The following is a 15,921-nucleotide window of genomic DNA, read 5'->3' as shown; positions in this document are numbered from 1 at the left end:
CCTTCGATAGCTCAGTTGGTAGAGCGGAGGACTGTAGTTTAATCTGATGTGGCAATCCTTAGGTCGCTGGTTCGATTCCGGCTCGAAGGACTTCGTGCATTATTTTTAGTTACACCCTAGGTCAATTGCTCCGTGGGGAAAATGGTTGAGGACAGGCGGTGTATTTTCCTGATTACTGCTGACCCTGGGTAAAACACGTAAGCACTTAAGTAGTCGGAGTACAATGTGCCTTTTTTGCGCGTTAGGTGTGAAGATATAGTGACATGTGCCTCAAGAAAAGTCCTTATTGCTTATGTGTTTATTACGTGGCTCAGTTTCAAAACCTTGCTGGGGGTTCCACCGTACTTTACACTCTGAACTACCTTAGAAACCTTCCTCTCAGGAAACCTTGTAAAGGTTACAGGAAAGTACAGTCATACAGCTGGGGGATTAGCTCAAATGGTAGAGCGCTCGCTTAGCATGCGAGAGGTAGCGGGATCGATGCCCGCATCCTCCAATTCTTTTTGTACACCACCAGGCTCGTGATCTGTTGTCCACCTTTTGCTACACAGTAGGGCAAGGAGCACGGTAAGCAAAGATGGGCTTCACATGTTATTTTCTCATTGGCAGGTAAGCCTTTTCCTGTTTCCTGCTCCCTGCTTTGTCTTTCCCGCCTCGGGGAGGCGGGCCGTTAACCGCCTGCTGAGAAGACGCCTTCTGAGCCGCACACGGCGGTAGCCCGCGGAAGCCCCCAAACGGCCCCCTCGCAGGTACCTGCCAACGTGCACGGAACCCCACGTAGCGACCAATGGCAGGGCGCTTTACTGGGCGGGTAGCCAGCTGCGGCTGCGGCCAATAGGCAAGAGACTTCTTGTTTCCTGGCAGAGTGGGGTCCCGGCACCACGGCTCTCTGGTTTTGTGTGGGGCCCGGGTGGAGGGCCCGGGTGCCGGGGCCCGAGGTGCCGCCTCGCTAGCGGGAGAGGGAGCGGGAGCGAGAGCAGCGGCCCGGAGAGAGGTGAGGGGCTCTGCGTGGAGTGCGGCCCGCCGGCAGGCCCCGCCCCCTTCTCAGCCCGCTCCGCCGGAGCGCCCGTCGAATGCCACCCCGCCCCCCCGACCTGCCGCGGCCCGCCGACCCCGCCTCCGGTTGACTCCCTCCGCTGCTTTGGCCTCACCTCTGACCCCTAGGACGGGCCTTCCCGTCCTCCAGTGTGTCTGCCTCGACCCCTCCCACGCCTCCAAACCCCACCCCAGCCTGGACAAGCCAGGCAGTGCGAGCGAGGGTCCTCGCGAACCGAGGAGCTGCCTGCTGCTTCCGAGCGGGACTCTACTGGCCCAGCCTTCCTAGGGGTGCTTAGGACGCCCGCCCGTTACCCACACCTTCGAGGGTAGCTTTTGCACGGGCTCGTGTCTACAGGGCGGGAGGATGGAAACACACCCTAATTGGAACTGAGGTTCAGGGCAGGTGAGCAAGTGGTTTTGGCCGGGCATCGGCTACGTTTTCATAATAGGCGTAGTAGAGGAAGGGGGTGGTAATAACGCTCTTCAAGGTCTCAGAGAAACAACAGTGTAATTCTAGTCAGCGCTTGTGAAGACAAAGAGGTAAAGAAAAGGAGGCTACCATTTACACTTAGAAACTTGGTTCTTCTTGCTCTGGGCTGTTCAGTACAAAGTCAATTTAGGAAATTTTAATATGGCCCCTCCCTCATAGAGTCTGTGGCAACCACCTGGCCTCTAGTCTCTGCTCCTTAGGCTATTCAGAAGCTTGAGAATCTAGCGTTTTCCAACTCAACTAAGGAAGCCATGGAGCATTCGATTTGGGAACAGTGGTGATGTAGTAAAATAGGGTGTTTTAGGTCACTCATACTCCTTGGGTGTCCAGGGACAAAGTTGTGCTTTCTCTTGATTTTGCTGAAAGGCCACTTCCATGTTTTCTAAGAAATAGAGCGTTTTGCTTTATAGAGTAGTAAAAACATTTCTCATTTATCCAGAGATACCAAACACATTGTTTCACTTTCTGCCCCTCCTCCCTATCCCAACTTTGATTTTTTTTCCCAGCTCTCAGGGCCTGTGTGGGGCAAGAGGATGCTTTCCCAGTCCCACCATGGAGCTGCGCTGTGGGGGATTGCTGTTCAGTTCTCGCTTTGATTCAGGGAACCTAGCCCATGTCGAAAAAGTGGAGACTGTGCCTAGTGACGGGGAAGGCATAGGAGGGGTGGCAACAGCCCCCACTAGTGGTTCTGCTTCTTCCCCTGACTACGAGTTCAATGTGTGGACCCGGCCAGACTGTGCTGAAACAGAATATGAGAACGGGAACAGGTATGAGGACCGACGTGGAGGGTGGGAATGGCCAAGTGCCTGGTTGCATACTGTAGTCAGTCCTTTGACTCTTCTAACCCCTCCTCCCTCCCCTCCTTAATAGACAGCCCTTTGCTGTTTGGACTTGATTTGATTCAGCTTTCCCCCCACATCCTCTCCCTGACCCTCCCACATCTAACAGCTGTTCTCTCTTTTGGCTCTCAGGTCATGGTTCTACTTCAGTGTCCGGGGAGGAGCTCCAGGAAAGCTTATCAAGATCAACATCATGAACATGAACAAGCAAAGCAAACTATATTCTCAGGGCATGGCCCCCTTTGTGCGCACATTGCCTTCCCGGCCACGCTGGGAACGCATTAGAGAGCGGCCCACTTTTGAGGTAAGTTCTTCAGTAGAAGGAAATACTGGGTGTTGTGTGGTAGAGGAAACACATTCCTGAGAGAGAGGACCAGGCAGCTTTTAGTGTCTTCTTTCTTCTACCCCTAGCTGGGGTCCAAGCTGAGCCCCTACTTCAGCAAGCCTGAAGAAGCTGGTTCTCATGTGGGAAGTGTCAGAGGGAGGGAGTTGGTAAAGGTGAGAGAGGCATGTGGTCAGTTCCTGGTGTCCCCACAGGAGGAGCTCAGTGCTGACGCAGATGACATGTCCCCCCCTTCCTCCTCTGCTCTCCAGATGACAGAGACACAATTTGTGCTATCCTTTGTTCACCGTTTCGTAGAGGGCCGGGGAGCCACCACCTTCTTCGCCTTCTGCTACCCCTTCTCCTACAGTGACTGCCAGGATTTGCTAAGCCAGCTAGACCAGCGCTTTCCAGAGAATTACTCTACCCATAGCAGGTGCTAACCCCATTCTTCCCCTGCTATACTGTGGATGCTGTAGTACCTCTGCTGCTTCTGGCCTTTGTCCTAAGAGCTCTTAGCCAGAGCTTCACCAGTCTTGTCCATGTGTAGCGTGTAGTGTTTTGACAGAGGTGTTCCTTTGCCACCATATCACCTGCCCAGTGCGCGCTCCTGCTCCACTTTTCTCTTGAGCTATCCTGAATTTAGCCAGCACTGTAGCTGCTCAGCAAGTCTTCATCTTTCTCTACTGAGGGTAACTTTCTATATACACAAATTGATCTATCCTGATGTACCACAAATTAGGAAAGCAGACAAAAAAAAAATCACCCTTAAATAATAGGGCTGGAGGAGTGACAGCATAAAGAAGGGAGGTCGCTGCCAACCTGGTGATATGAATCCGTTCCCAGAACCACCATGACAGGAGGAGAGAATGAACTTCTACAAGCTGTTCTCTGACCTCCACATGTGTTATGACATGTGCACATGCATGTGTGCTCATGTAGGAATAAACACACATACACTAAAAACTTCAGTTCTACAGTCTGCACCTAGCAGTGCAAGCTCACACATATCCCTAGCCTTACCAGTTGAAGCGACTATGAGACCCCAAGTTATGGTGAGGGACCAGATAACATAAGTCCTGAGCTAGCAATGCTGTATGTCTCTTGCTAGGACTTTAGGGACTTCAATTGATTTTTATCCCTGTAGTCCTCTGGATAGCATTTATTACCACCGAGAGCTTCTCTGCTATTCTCTGGATGGACTTCGGGTAGATCTACTAACAATCACTTCCTGCCATGGGCTTCGAGATGATCGGGAGCCCCGTCTAGAGCAGCTGTTTCCTGACCTCGGCACTCCCCGACCATTCCGTTTCACAGGCAAAAGGGTAAGTAAGTGGGAAGAATAGAAAAGTGGTATTCTTGGGTGGAAGAGATGGCTCAGTTTTAAGATACTTGATACTCTGGTTACAAAGGATCTTTGTTTGGTTCCCAGCACCCACACTGTGCCACTGCCTGTAACTACTGCTCCAGGGGATAGAATGACTTTTTGTGGCTTTCACAGGCCCCCACATACAGATACATTGACATACACATAAGTAAAACAGTACTCTAACTGTATCCTATCTCCAGCCACTGTGAATAGCTTAAAGCTGTTACCTCTGCACATTCTGGATCCAGCTTATCTTTGTAGCCCAGGGCAGAGGATTGCAATCCTGGTAACTAGCCAGCTAGAAAAGGCTCTTTCTGCCTCAAGCACCCTTGCCCACATAGATCATGGTGGAACTTTAGCACCACTGACTTCCTGTCTGCTTCCTTCTCCACCTCAGATATTCTTCTTAAGCAGTAGGGTACACCCTGGAGAGACTCCATCTAGCTTTGTGTTCAATGGCTTTCTGGACTTCATCCTTCGACCTGATGACCCCCGGGCACAAACGCTCCGTCGCCTCTTTGTTTTTAAGTTGATTCCCATGTTAAACCCTGATGGTGTGGTCCGGGGCCACTACCGGTAAGTAGCCGAGACAGCCTTTCTGCCTTCTCCCCAGGCTCATGCCTCTCTTGGCTGTGAGGTCAGCCAGCCCTCAGGTACCCTAACCAGAGCAAGCCCCTCTAATCCTCCAGGGAGATGAGAGGGGATATAATTCATGTGAATACATCCTGGGTGGGAGCAAAAGTAGGTGAAGACTAGGTGGGTGTAGGGGACTGTCCTTGGATTCTATGGTGGCCTGACTGCAAATGAAGGAAGGCTCTGTCCTTCTTTCCAGCATGACTTAAGCCTTTCACTTTACAAGTCTTCAGTGTCCTTGTCACCTACCCTAGTGTCTCCTTTGGTGGCCCAGACATCTAGAGCCTGTTGAGTCCTGTCTTCCCACAGCACAGACTCCCGTGGAGTGAATCTGAACCGTCAGTACTTGAAGCCCGACGCCGTCCTGCACCCGGCCATCTTTGGCGCCAAAGCTGTGCTGCTTTACCATCATGTGCACTCTCGGCTCAACTCCAAGAGTCCCTCGAACCAGCAGCCCACTCTTCCCTTTCCTCCAGAGGCTCCTCTTTCTGACCTCGAGAAAGCCAATAATCTCCACAATGAAGCTCACCTCGGGCAGTCACCTGATGGGGAGAACCCTGAGACTTGGACTGAGACAGAGCCAGTAGAAGAGAAGACTGACCCGGTGTGGATTATGTCACAGCCGATTGCTGAACTTGAGGAGCCAGCTCCTGACACCATCCCCCCAAAAGAGAGTGGTGTTGCTTACTATGTAGACTTGCATGGACATGCTTCCAAAAGGGGCTGCTTCATGTATGGAAACAGCTTTAGTGATGAGAGCACCCAGGTAGGACTCTGAATCCTGTGTGGCAGTAAGTTCTGCAGGTTAGGAGATAAGAGGTAGTTACAAACAAGGGGAGGGGAACCTCCTAGAGGAGCAGGAAGGCTATGCACACCACCTCTGCACAAGCTTCAACGGATGGAGAGATGGTGCTAGGGCCAGATATCTTAGCCACTGTATCATGGTGTCTGAGTGAAGAGAGCAAGCTCCAGCATTCCAGGCTTCCACAGAGCTGTGAGAACCAGAGAAGGAACATTTGGAGAGGGAAACCTAAGAGCTTAAAAGAAGTAATATTAAGCAGTGAGGTTTGAAGAAACCTTGCTTACTGCTGATGGTTGTGATGTATGTGGGTGGTGGGTGGCGTGTGTGGCAGAGTCACATGACTGTCTGCCTCCTTGTCCCTTATTTCTCTGTCATCTTCTAAGTTGCCTTTTTCCCCTCACACAGGTGGAAAACATGCTATATCCAAAGCTCATCTCCTTGAATTCAGCCCACTTTGACTTCCAGGGCTGCAATTTCTCAGAGAAGAACATGTATGCCCGAGACCGTAGAGATGGCCAGTCCAAAGAGGGAAGTGGCCGCGTCGCAATCTACAAAGCCTCAGGGATAATCCACAGGTTGGGAAGAAACTGGCATAGTTGAGAAAATAACTTCTTTAAAGGAAAAAAAAATACTTATTCCAGGGTGTTTAAGGGGCTGGAACCACCCAAGTCTTCTCAAAAGAGAGCCTCAGTTAGCAAGGTTGGCATTAATCTGGGCATCTTACTTGGATGACTTCCTGGGCACATGGGCAGTTGTTACGTGGGAATTTTTAGCATTTTCTCGTGGTCTTTACTTGATTCAAAGTGACTACTGTCTTAGACCATCTCAGTGTTCTGCTGAAACAGCTGTTCTGCAAGACACTGATAAAGATCTCTGTGTCTTAGCTACACACTTGAATGCAACTACAACACTGGACGCTCGGTCAACAGCATCCCTGCTGCCTGCCATGACAATGGGCGTGCCAGCCCCCCTCCCCCTCCGGCTTTCCCTTCCAGATACACTGTGGAGCTGTTTGAGCAGGTAGGGCTGCATGAAGTAAGTGGGGAGGGGGACCCCAATCCAAGATCCTCTGCAGGGTTAACTGTCCATGGAGTAAGTAGGGAGGGGGAACCCAGTCCAAGATCCTCTGCAATGTTAGCTGTCAAGGCAATAGGTGAGGACACAGGCATAATTTCTGACCTCAATCACAGACTTTACCCTGGCACATCTAAGTCAATATGTGGTCTGAGCTGATCTCCCTCATGGGTTTAGTCACTCCTAGGTTCAAAAACACACCATTATTGTAGTCTTGATGTGTCTTTTTTCTAGGCACATAAGAGAAATAAAACTGTAAGTTGTAAATAACACAAAGTCTTAATTCTGGAAAATTCATGGTTCGGTGCACACCAGCCCCTGCCCCAAACAGCAAGTTGTAAATCTACTTGAGGTAAAGAACCAGGGCACAAAATTGAGGGTATCCACTGTTAGATCTAGCCTCTTCTCTTCTCTTGTGCTGTGTACCATACCCCCAAACAGCAGCTAGATTACAGGATAAAGATACTGAAGCAAACTGAACTCCCCACAGGTAGGACGAGCTATGGCCATCGCAGCTCTGGATATGGCAGAATGTAATCCATGGCCCCGAATTGTGCTGTCGGAACACAACAGCCTCACCAACCTACGAGCCTGGATGCTGAAGCATGTGCGCAACAGCAGAGGTCTGACCAGTGCTGTGAACATGGGTGTGAGCAAGAAGCGAGGATCTCGAACTCCTCCCAAAAGCAACAAGTAAGGAGAGGAAAGGAAAAAAAAAAAAAAAAAAAAGGAGAGGAAAGGAGAGCGCAAGGAAGTTGGGCAGTCAGTGAGCTTGTGCGGAAGGCCCCATTGGTAATGTTTCCTGGGTACATGGGAACTGCCAAGATTACCTCTGCTTCTGAGAATGGAAACCTCTTCCCTTCTTCCTAGAACTACATCTAAGGTGCTGAAAATCAGGCCAAGGGACTCCTAGATCCAGAACCCAAAACCCACTGTCTTTGTGACTAGGGTGTGGCAGGTCTCAGGTCCCAAAGGTTGTGAAGAGGGCTCTAGAGCCAGCACCAACAAAATAAGGGAGACAATCTTTGTCCAGTCAAGCTTCTTAGGATGACCCTTGCAAAATTAGCTGGTGTGCTCCAAGTTAGATCCTCATCCATGGGCATCCATTCCTTCCCTTGTTCCTAGGAATGGGTTCCTAAGCCCTTTTACCCCAGAAGTGAGTTTTCATTGCCATATCCTGAGGGAACTCTTCCCAGGCCCAGGGTTAACTCGTATCTGCTCTTCTGCAGCAGCTTGCCTGTTTCCTGCTCTGAGAATGCTTTGAGCCGGGCTCGAAGCATTAGCACCGGGGCGAGCACTGGTGGTAGCGGCAGCAGCCAACAGAATTCTCCACAGATGAAGAACTCTCCCAGCTTTCCTTTTCATGGCAGTCGGACTGCAGGGCTGCCAGGCCTGGGCTCTAGCACCCAAAAGGTCAGCCATCGGGTGTTGGGGCCTGTCAGAGGTAAGCCAGTCTGGGAGCCCCTGCAGCAGGTATTTGGTTGCTTGGGGCATTGCTGGGGGGAAAGAGCTTGAAGTCATACATAGGGTGGATCAATAAAACTAGTCTGAAGTGGAAGAGTCTGCAGCCTCTCCTGCGACCTTGGTGTTCCCGCAGCAGCATAATTTCAGAGCAGTGCTGTACATGGCCACCCATAGGCAGAAGGCCCGGCAATTGTAGCTTCCGCACATACTAGAAGCCAGGGACATTTCCAAGGACAAAACACTAGCTACAGCAGTGCCAAACACAGACACGGAACTTCCATCAAGGACAATGTCACAGTGTCTTCTTGTTGGTAGTAGGAGGAAATGTCTTTAGAATTTAAATGGTGGAACTGTAGAATGAAGAGCACTATCCACCACCTCTGCGGGCTGAAACTTCTGGCTTCACAATAGTAATATCAAGACTCCAGTTCTTCCAAAGCAAAGCAGAACTGAAGCAGCTCCTACTGTAAGCTTATAATCCAACAGCCTGTCCCTTCCCAGCAGTGCACAGTTGCTCCACTAGTAAGTACTCTTGGGTCTTACTGGGTAAGAGATTCTAGGTCAGAAGTTTATGGCCAAAACAACGTGGGCTAGCAAGAGGTGGAGATTGGAGGCAAGGCGGGGAAAGCTGGCAGGAATCTGGACTGTGGTGGGAGAGACTTTTGTAGTATTACTCTAGAAATATATACCACAAATTAGTACTGCTGATATGTTCTGGGCCATAGGAATCCTGTCAAAACATGGAGAACTGTGAGGTGGAGCTAAGAGCTTTGTGGTCCAGTTTTACTCCCCCCCCACCCCCCCCTTTTTTTTTTTTTTTTTTTTTTTGGTTTTTCAAGACAGGGTTTCTCTGTGTAGCCCTGGCTGTCCTGGAACTCACTCTGTAGACCAGGCTGGCGTCGAATTCAGAAATCTGCCTGTCTCTGCCTCCCAAGTGCTGGGACTAAAGGTGTACAGTTTTATCCATTTTTGTGAGCATTTTCCTGCTGTTCAGCTTTTGGAATGGCCCTGGTATGCACTGGTTTACAGATACAGTGTCTGTAAATCTGACTGCTAGTTAGAGAAGCTGCAGAGGAGCCCAGCTTCAGCTAATTAGGATGGTTCCACTTCTGATATGAAACCCGGTTCTGTTTATATTCCAACCCCCCCTGAGATTCTGTCTAACTTAGAAATAATTATATGCACTGTACTTTAAAATATTAAACTAGTAATGATAATGCTTCATATTTAGATAAAATTTAATAATGATAAGAGAATATCACAAGTAGTTTCATTTATCTAACCCAGGTCTTGTGGGATGGATGATGGTCCCATTTTTCTGATGAGAAAACTTCAAAAAAAAACTATTTTAGGGATGGCTTATTCAACTAGGTGGCACACACCTATAACCCTAGCTTGGTAGGCTGAAGCAGGAGAATAACACATTGAAGGCTAATCTCCGCTATTAATGCGACTATATCAGGCTGAAGCTGGTGAAGAGTGGGTTGCTCCTTCAGTGGCAGTCCCCTGCTGACTCTCAGGCTCCAGTATACCCAGTCTCCTATGTTGTATCTGGGTGAGGATTTTTTATTGTTAGTGGTGGTGGATTTTTTTTGTTCTTGTCGGAGTTTCCTAGATCACAGCTTATAATTTCTTCTTCAGCATTATAAATCCTCCATCCTTGACCACAAAGAGCCTTTTCCATAGATCATTCCTGGAGGATTCAAAGGCAGATTTATAAAACAAAATTTTGAGGCAGTGTCTTATTCTATAGCCTAGATTGGCTTTGAGCTTAGGATTCTTTTGCTTCAACTTCCCAAGTGCTGGATTATAGACAAGCTACGATTCCCAGCCGTAGTCAGATTTTGTTATTTAATAGACATCCTCCAGCTTCTCTTCCTGATGCAGAATTTTGCATTGAAATCCTTTAGGTGAGGGCTATTTTACTTCCTCAGAGAACTAACTGAAAAATATGCAGCTTGAGTACTAATTAATTCCTGGTTGATTGACTTAAACTTAACACAGGAAACAAGATAGCAAATGCAACATAAAAAGTATGTGTGCATTCTAAACATGCTACTGTGGGAGGTCATAAACAGAATGCTCACTTGAGAACCATCTTTGAAGAACAAATAGTATGTGGCTTGACAAAAACAACATCCCAAAAATGAGAATGATAGCCATGCTCAGAAACACAGCTCCTGGGCAGACAACACAATGTCCACACTTAGCTGGCATACAAAGGGCCAGGCCTTCACCCACGAAGCTTGGTGAAGACACATGGGAAGTGTTTTGAAAACAAGGATGGTGAATTAACTGAGGCATATGGTAGCAAATGTGGTTGCTTCTAAGAAAAATGGGAACAAAGGCACTGCACTGCACCTGGACAGGGAGTCGGGCTTGCATTCATGACACATGAGCTGACCTGGACAGGGATTTGGGCTAGTACTCATGACACATGAGCTGACCTGTACCAGAGTCTGCAAAGGAAAGAAATCTAAGAATTAGAACAGAAATAGCAGGACCTAAGAATGGTGAAAGATAGATGAACTAAAAGGCTTCAAAGTTGTGTGCGAGAGGACAGTTACAGTGACATTAAGACACAGTTGGAAACAAAAGTGAAAAACCATCTTAAACAGGCATAGACTCCTAAAGACATCTATGGCGATATCTTCTTGGCAGAGCCATAAACAGGGCAAGTAGAAGGGTTGGAGACCTAAGTCACCATGTAGAAGTGCCAAGTGAGAAGGCACGTACGTTTCCTCAGGTGGACAAGTTTGGAAAAGAACTGGTTAGAAAACTAATGCCCTCTAAGACTTGCATAAATAGTTGTACATGGCAGGAAACAGTTTAAAATCAAGGGGTCAGTCAGGATGGAAGTTTCATCAAAATAGACACTGTAGGGAGTTAAAAAAAAGTGAGGTCTTACTGGGCGGTGGTGGCGTACACCTTTAATCCCAGCACTTGGGAGGCAGAGGCAGGCAGATTTCTGAGTTCGAGGCCAGCCTGGTCTACAGAGTGAATTCCAGGACAGCTAGGGCTACACAGAGAAACCCTGTCTCGAAAAACTGAAAGAAAAAAAAAAGTGAGGTCTTAGGCATCTAAGAGTTGGAAACAAAAGTGAAAAACCATCTTAAACAGGCATAGACTCCTAAAGACATCTATGGCGATGGGCATTTACTGGCACAATTCTTTGAAGACCCCAAGGAAGGAAGACTGGTTCTGATTTTAGATAGGGCTGCAAGACAAACTAACATTTAGACATGGCATCTTCAGTCAACTATTGAGAAAACTTATTGTTCAGTGTGATCTGTCCTACCATGTTCATTGTAACATTTGTTGTCACACCTCTGGCTCTTTGGCTTCGACCACAGCAAGCAATATGGTCTATTTATTTACATTTATTTATTGTGTGACTGTCTGTCTGTGCATAAAGGCACATGCCTCAGCACTCACGTGGAGGGGAAAGAACAACTGGTGGGCGTTTTCTCTTTCTATCATGTTGGTCTTGAAAACTAAGCTCAGCTTGTCAAGCGTGGTATATTCCACTCACCTATCCTGGCTGGCCTGTTGTTTCAAAGCCAGGAAAAAACATGAGTCCAGATCTCAGGAATTTTAACTTGAAATGTGCTATACTTTCCAACCCCCAATTTTGGATTGTGATGATGTGTTATTTTGACTTGTGAATTTATTTATAAAATTCTGGTGTCAGGTGTGGTGGTGCATGTATGTAATCCCAGCCCTTGGGAGATAAAGACAAGATCTTGGCTAGATAGCGAGTTTGAGGCCAACTTGGACTACATGAGATCTATCTACCTACCCACTCCCCATAAAAACAATTACTGTTTATATAGTATTTTAATTATACATTTTATTGGTTTTATTAACTGGAACAAATGTGAGATTGTAGGTTCCAGGGAGCTTTCCCAGAAAAGATCTGGCCACCTCAGCCAGCAGCATAAGGCAGACAGGAAACTGGTCCAAAAGACACCATCTCGAGCTGTGAGATGGCACCTGTAAAAGGCCAGTGAATCTCCAACTTCAGACAAACAGGAAATCTCCTAGCACAGGAGGCCAAAAAATCCCAAGTCCTAATTCCCAGTACCTGACCTTAGGGCAGAGTCTATCTGACTCTTCCCAGCTGCAAAACATGCTCTACCTACCTTCCCAGATCTGTAGCACCGTTCCAATCTACTGCCTCAGAAACAACAGCAAAGAATAACACAGAAGTGAGAAAAGTCAGAGGCATGCATGGTACTGCAAGAGCAGAGGTGAACAGCTGGCAGGGGTAGGGGGGAAGGCCAGGGTGACAAGGCAGCCTCTTCTGTACATTAGACAAGCAAGTAAGGCACCCAGCACACACAACTCCATGATCACGCAGTAGCTTCCTTCAGTTTTGCATTCTGGAAATCTCATTTGCGTGATCCTCCTCTTGCCCTTCAGCCTATCCAGCCAGACACTGATGTGAAAGATGAGGCCCTTACTTAGGTATGAAGGCAGAGCCTTTAATTGTCTTCCTATCACCAAGACTCTCTCATCTGACTCCCAGCTATCACTTCAGCTGGATTATCACTACAATTTGTCTGGTCTACGTCTTGGCTCAGTTAGCAGGCAACTTTTGGTAGAGTAGGTAATACCCACCTATTAGTGAGTTCCTCTGAAGGGAGTCAATGGGACTTGCTGTCTTGACCACCACTGCCACTTCTATTCTTTCAGCTGCAAAGAGTGTTGGGCAATGTCCCCCCCCCCCCAACACTAGGCCCTAGCACTGTGCCTAGCACTTGAGTGCTCAGCAGACACTTATGTGCTGAATGTAAAGTTTGGTTAGGAGTCATGTTAGTGCTTATCTAATCTTTCTAATTCTTGTAGGGTTAGGAGAGCCAGCTATTCTAGCATTCAAGGATTCAATAAACTCTACAGGGAAGAATGTCCCAAAGACATTTTAGAGAGACAACATTTTAGGTATAAAACAATAGATTAATACTGCCAACTCAGAGGCTCAGAACATGCGTCCTAACACATTCCAGGTGAGGGCAGCCTGACTCAACTTACCAGACCATGGATCCAGTCCTATCCTAGCAGTCCCAGCTTGTAACAGTGAAACAGCGCTTTACTGCCTTTGGAAGCAGAGCTTATCGTTATTACCCTACACTCAGCATTAAGCTGTTGTGACCCCCTTTATCCTCTTGACAGGAATGGAGTGAGGCCTGTATTACTAGGAGTCAAAGTCAAAACACAAAAGTGAGCCAGCTGTGTGTGTTGATTGGCAAATAAGAGGAAGGCCCAGGCTGTTTTAAGGCAGTCTTTAAGAAATTGATTGAAATATACTATCTTAGCCGGGTGGTGGTGGCGCACGCCTTTAATCCTAGCACTTGGGAGGCAGAGGCAGGCGGATTTCTGAGTTCGAGGCCAGCCTGGTCTATAGAGTGAGTTCCAGGACAACCAGGACTATACAGAGAAAGCCTGTCTCAAAAAACCAAAAAAAAAAAAAAAAAAAAAAAAAAGAAAGAAAGGGAAATGTACTATCATTAATACCTTATGTTTTTCAGACTAATCTGATTAGGGATAAGATTCCTGAGCTTTAGCCTTGGTATCTTTCTCAGGATCTAGTCTCCATTCTGTACTGGCGTTTTCTCTTTATCTTTTACCTGTTTTGCTTCATCAAAAGCTGTATTCACTTTTTTTTGTGTGTGAAAGAATCTCAAAAAACCCAGAGTTGGACTCAAAACTTTGTAGACAACTGGCTTTGAATTCCTTCTTCCTGCCCTGCCTTCCCAGTGCTGGGATTAGGCATGTGTTAGCATATCCCTCTGGTTTATTACTTCTTTCCTCAGGGTAAGGGGAAGAAGGTTCAGCCTATTTGCATGACTTCAGCTTGCCTGTCTGTATAGACTATGATCATCTGTAAACCTTATTACTTCTGTCCTCTGTGCTGAGGAGCGTGCATTTATTTTTGTGGCAAAGTCTCACTATATAACCCTGGCTAGTCTTATTATCTGCTGGTTTTGAACTCAGAGATCTGCGCACCTCTGGGATTAAAGGTGTACATTCAGCCCCAAGAGACATGCTTTTGTATCCACATTTTAATCAGAATCACCAGGTCTGTACACTTGAGGATCACTGAGTCACTGATGGTAGCTCACGTTTCAGGTTGGTGTGGCCACAAGTCTCTCTGACTTCTGATATCCTATCAGCATTTTAGCTCCCACTGCCCCCTAAGCTCCGCTCTCCACCTTAGACTCTAATTGTATGCCTGCAGTATCACATAGTCAGAAGAGCTTCCATCCTAAGAGCATTCATTCATTTTGAGATTCATTATAGGTAACTTCAACCTTGAGACTTTAGAAATACTCTTTGAAAGAGGTACTCATTAAGCACAAGCTGGCCCAGAACTTGTGATCTCCCTACCACGGCTTCTGCATATTGGGATTACAGGCATGTCCTGTTATGTACATGCCAGGCACTGCCTGCTAAAACCCACTACAGACAAGATGAGATTACTGTCATTAGCTTCCAAAGTTAGGCTTTTCATACCTAACACATGCAGCTTGTTTTAGAGGTAATCTAGAATACTGACATCACCATTTTATTTGGTTTTGTGATGATCCAGAAGTATCTTGCACCTGCCAGAGCTGCTGAGCTTCTCCTATCCCACCCACACACCATCTGTCTCTCTGGAATCCCACCCCTCAGGATTTGTAGTAAAGTTCCAGCCAAAGAATACATCAGAGTAGTGCCCCTAAAAGTTAAGTATGCCCTTAAACTTTAAGAGGTGACTGACCTATAAACAACGATTAGCTATGTGAAAAAGAAAAAAAAAAAAGGCTCTGAGAACTAATTCTGCCAGAAAATGGCCAAGGCAACATTTACAGGGAGCTGACATTTGAGAGGGAACATGGAAGATTATCAAGGCACTCCCTAAAAAAGAGAAACTGAAATTTCAAAGGACCCACAGAGCTGCTAGCAACAGCAGCTGAGGTATGAGTGATCAAATCAGCATCTTAATAGCAGGCGGCCTGGACACACAGCAGGCAGGACTCTGGATGGACTGTGTTGAAAGGGTTCCAATAGACTATCTAAAAGACCTCCAGAATTTGGGCTGCAGAGATGGCTCAGCAGTTCAGAGCACAGGCTGCTCTTCCAGAGGTCCTGAGTTCAATTCCCAGCTACCATACATGGTGGCTCACAAATCTGTAACGGGATCTGATGCCCTCCTTCTGGTGTGTCTGTGGAGAGCTACAGTATACTCATATAAAAATATATAAATCTTAAAAAAAAAAAAAGACCTTCAGAATCTAGCCACACGTAGTAATACATGCATACAATCCAATCATAGAGGAGGGCTTTGGCAGGAAGACCAAAAGTTCAGGGTTAGCCTAGGTTCTAGAGAGAGGAAAGTCTGGGCTACCCAGTGAGAGTCTGTCAACAAATAAATTGTTTCTTCCTTACCCAAGCCATGGTCAATTTTTTTTTTTTTAAACCAGGCTATTTTAGGGTAATAATTTGTGGTGCCTATGTAAAGGATGATTTTTTTTTTTTTTTTAAATCAAGCTGAGAGAGAAAGGAGAGTGAGTGAAAAGACTTGTATTTAATACGAGTCTACTGCAACTGAAGACCATTAGGATTTGACTAAACAAATGCAGGGGAGGAACGGAAGAATGAAGCAAGCTTTCCAGTAGACGGGGACAAGGAACGGACCAGGGAGAAGACAGTGAGATCTGGCTTGGCAATCAAGGACTTAACAGGTAGAAATGTCTGACAGAAGACATTCTGGGAGAAAAAGACCTTAGAGATTTAAAGATTTAAGAGAAAACCAAGGCCAGATGGCTAGAACACCAATGAGAAGAAGAGAAGAAAGAAAAAAGCCCTGCAAATCCATGGCTTAGAAGCCAAGTTCAAAAAAAAAAAAAA

The 15,921-nt window shown here is 47.0% G+C and overlaps 1 protein-coding gene and 2 non-coding genes across 9 annotated transcripts in view; all 3 read left to right on the top strand.

Moving 5' to 3' along the window:
* Window positions 1-90, top strand: Trnay-gua. Its single transcript is given in 2 exon segments — window positions 1-37; window positions 55-90. It is a non-coding gene; the product is annotated as a tRNA-Tyr (tRNA).
* A 333-nt stretch (window positions 91-423) lies between these two features.
* On the top strand, window positions 424-496 carry Trnaa-agc. The gene has a single exon. It is a non-coding gene; the product is annotated as a tRNA-Ala (tRNA).
* A 153-nt stretch (window positions 497-649) lies between these two features.
* Agbl5 (ATP/GTP binding protein like 5) overlaps window positions 650-15,921 on the top strand; it is an 18,997-nt gene continuing 3,725 nt past the window's right edge. For 3 of the 7 annotated variants that reach the window (XR_004114131.1, XM_031355617.1, XM_031355620.1), the window contains exons 1-11: window positions 829-1,441; window positions 2,035-2,295; window positions 2,500-2,671; window positions 2,962-3,125; window positions 3,837-4,014; window positions 4,456-4,634; window positions 5,001-5,457; window positions 5,899-6,068; window positions 6,378-6,513; window positions 7,058-7,260; window positions 7,797-8,011. Coding sequence is in view for 4 of the 7 variants with exons in the window: in XM_031355617.1 (XP_031211477.1) it covers window positions 2,081-2,295; window positions 2,500-2,671; window positions 2,962-3,125; window positions 3,837-4,014; window positions 4,456-4,634; window positions 5,001-5,457; window positions 5,899-6,068; window positions 6,378-6,513; window positions 7,058-7,260; window positions 7,797-8,011 (2,089 nt within the window). In the remaining 3 variants the exon portion in view is untranslated. Of the gene's footprint in view, window positions 750-827; window positions 1,442-2,034; window positions 2,296-2,499; window positions 2,672-2,961; window positions 3,126-3,836; window positions 4,015-4,455; window positions 4,635-5,000; window positions 5,458-5,898; window positions 6,069-6,377; window positions 6,514-7,057; window positions 7,261-7,796; window positions 8,012-15,921 lie in introns of those variants that run through there. The other 4 variants (XR_004114132.1, XM_031355618.1, XM_031355619.1 and 1 more) reach the window with 3 other exon arrangements.

Source organism: Mastomys coucha, unplaced genomic scaffold (assembly GCF_008632895.1).
Source record: "Mastomys coucha isolate ucsf_1 unplaced genomic scaffold, UCSF_Mcou_1 pScaffold6, whole genome shotgun sequence".
NCBI classification, from domain to species: domain Eukaryota; kingdom Metazoa; phylum Chordata; class Mammalia; order Rodentia; family Muridae; genus Mastomys; species Mastomys coucha.
This window is presented reverse-complemented; position numbering and strand designations above follow the sequence as displayed.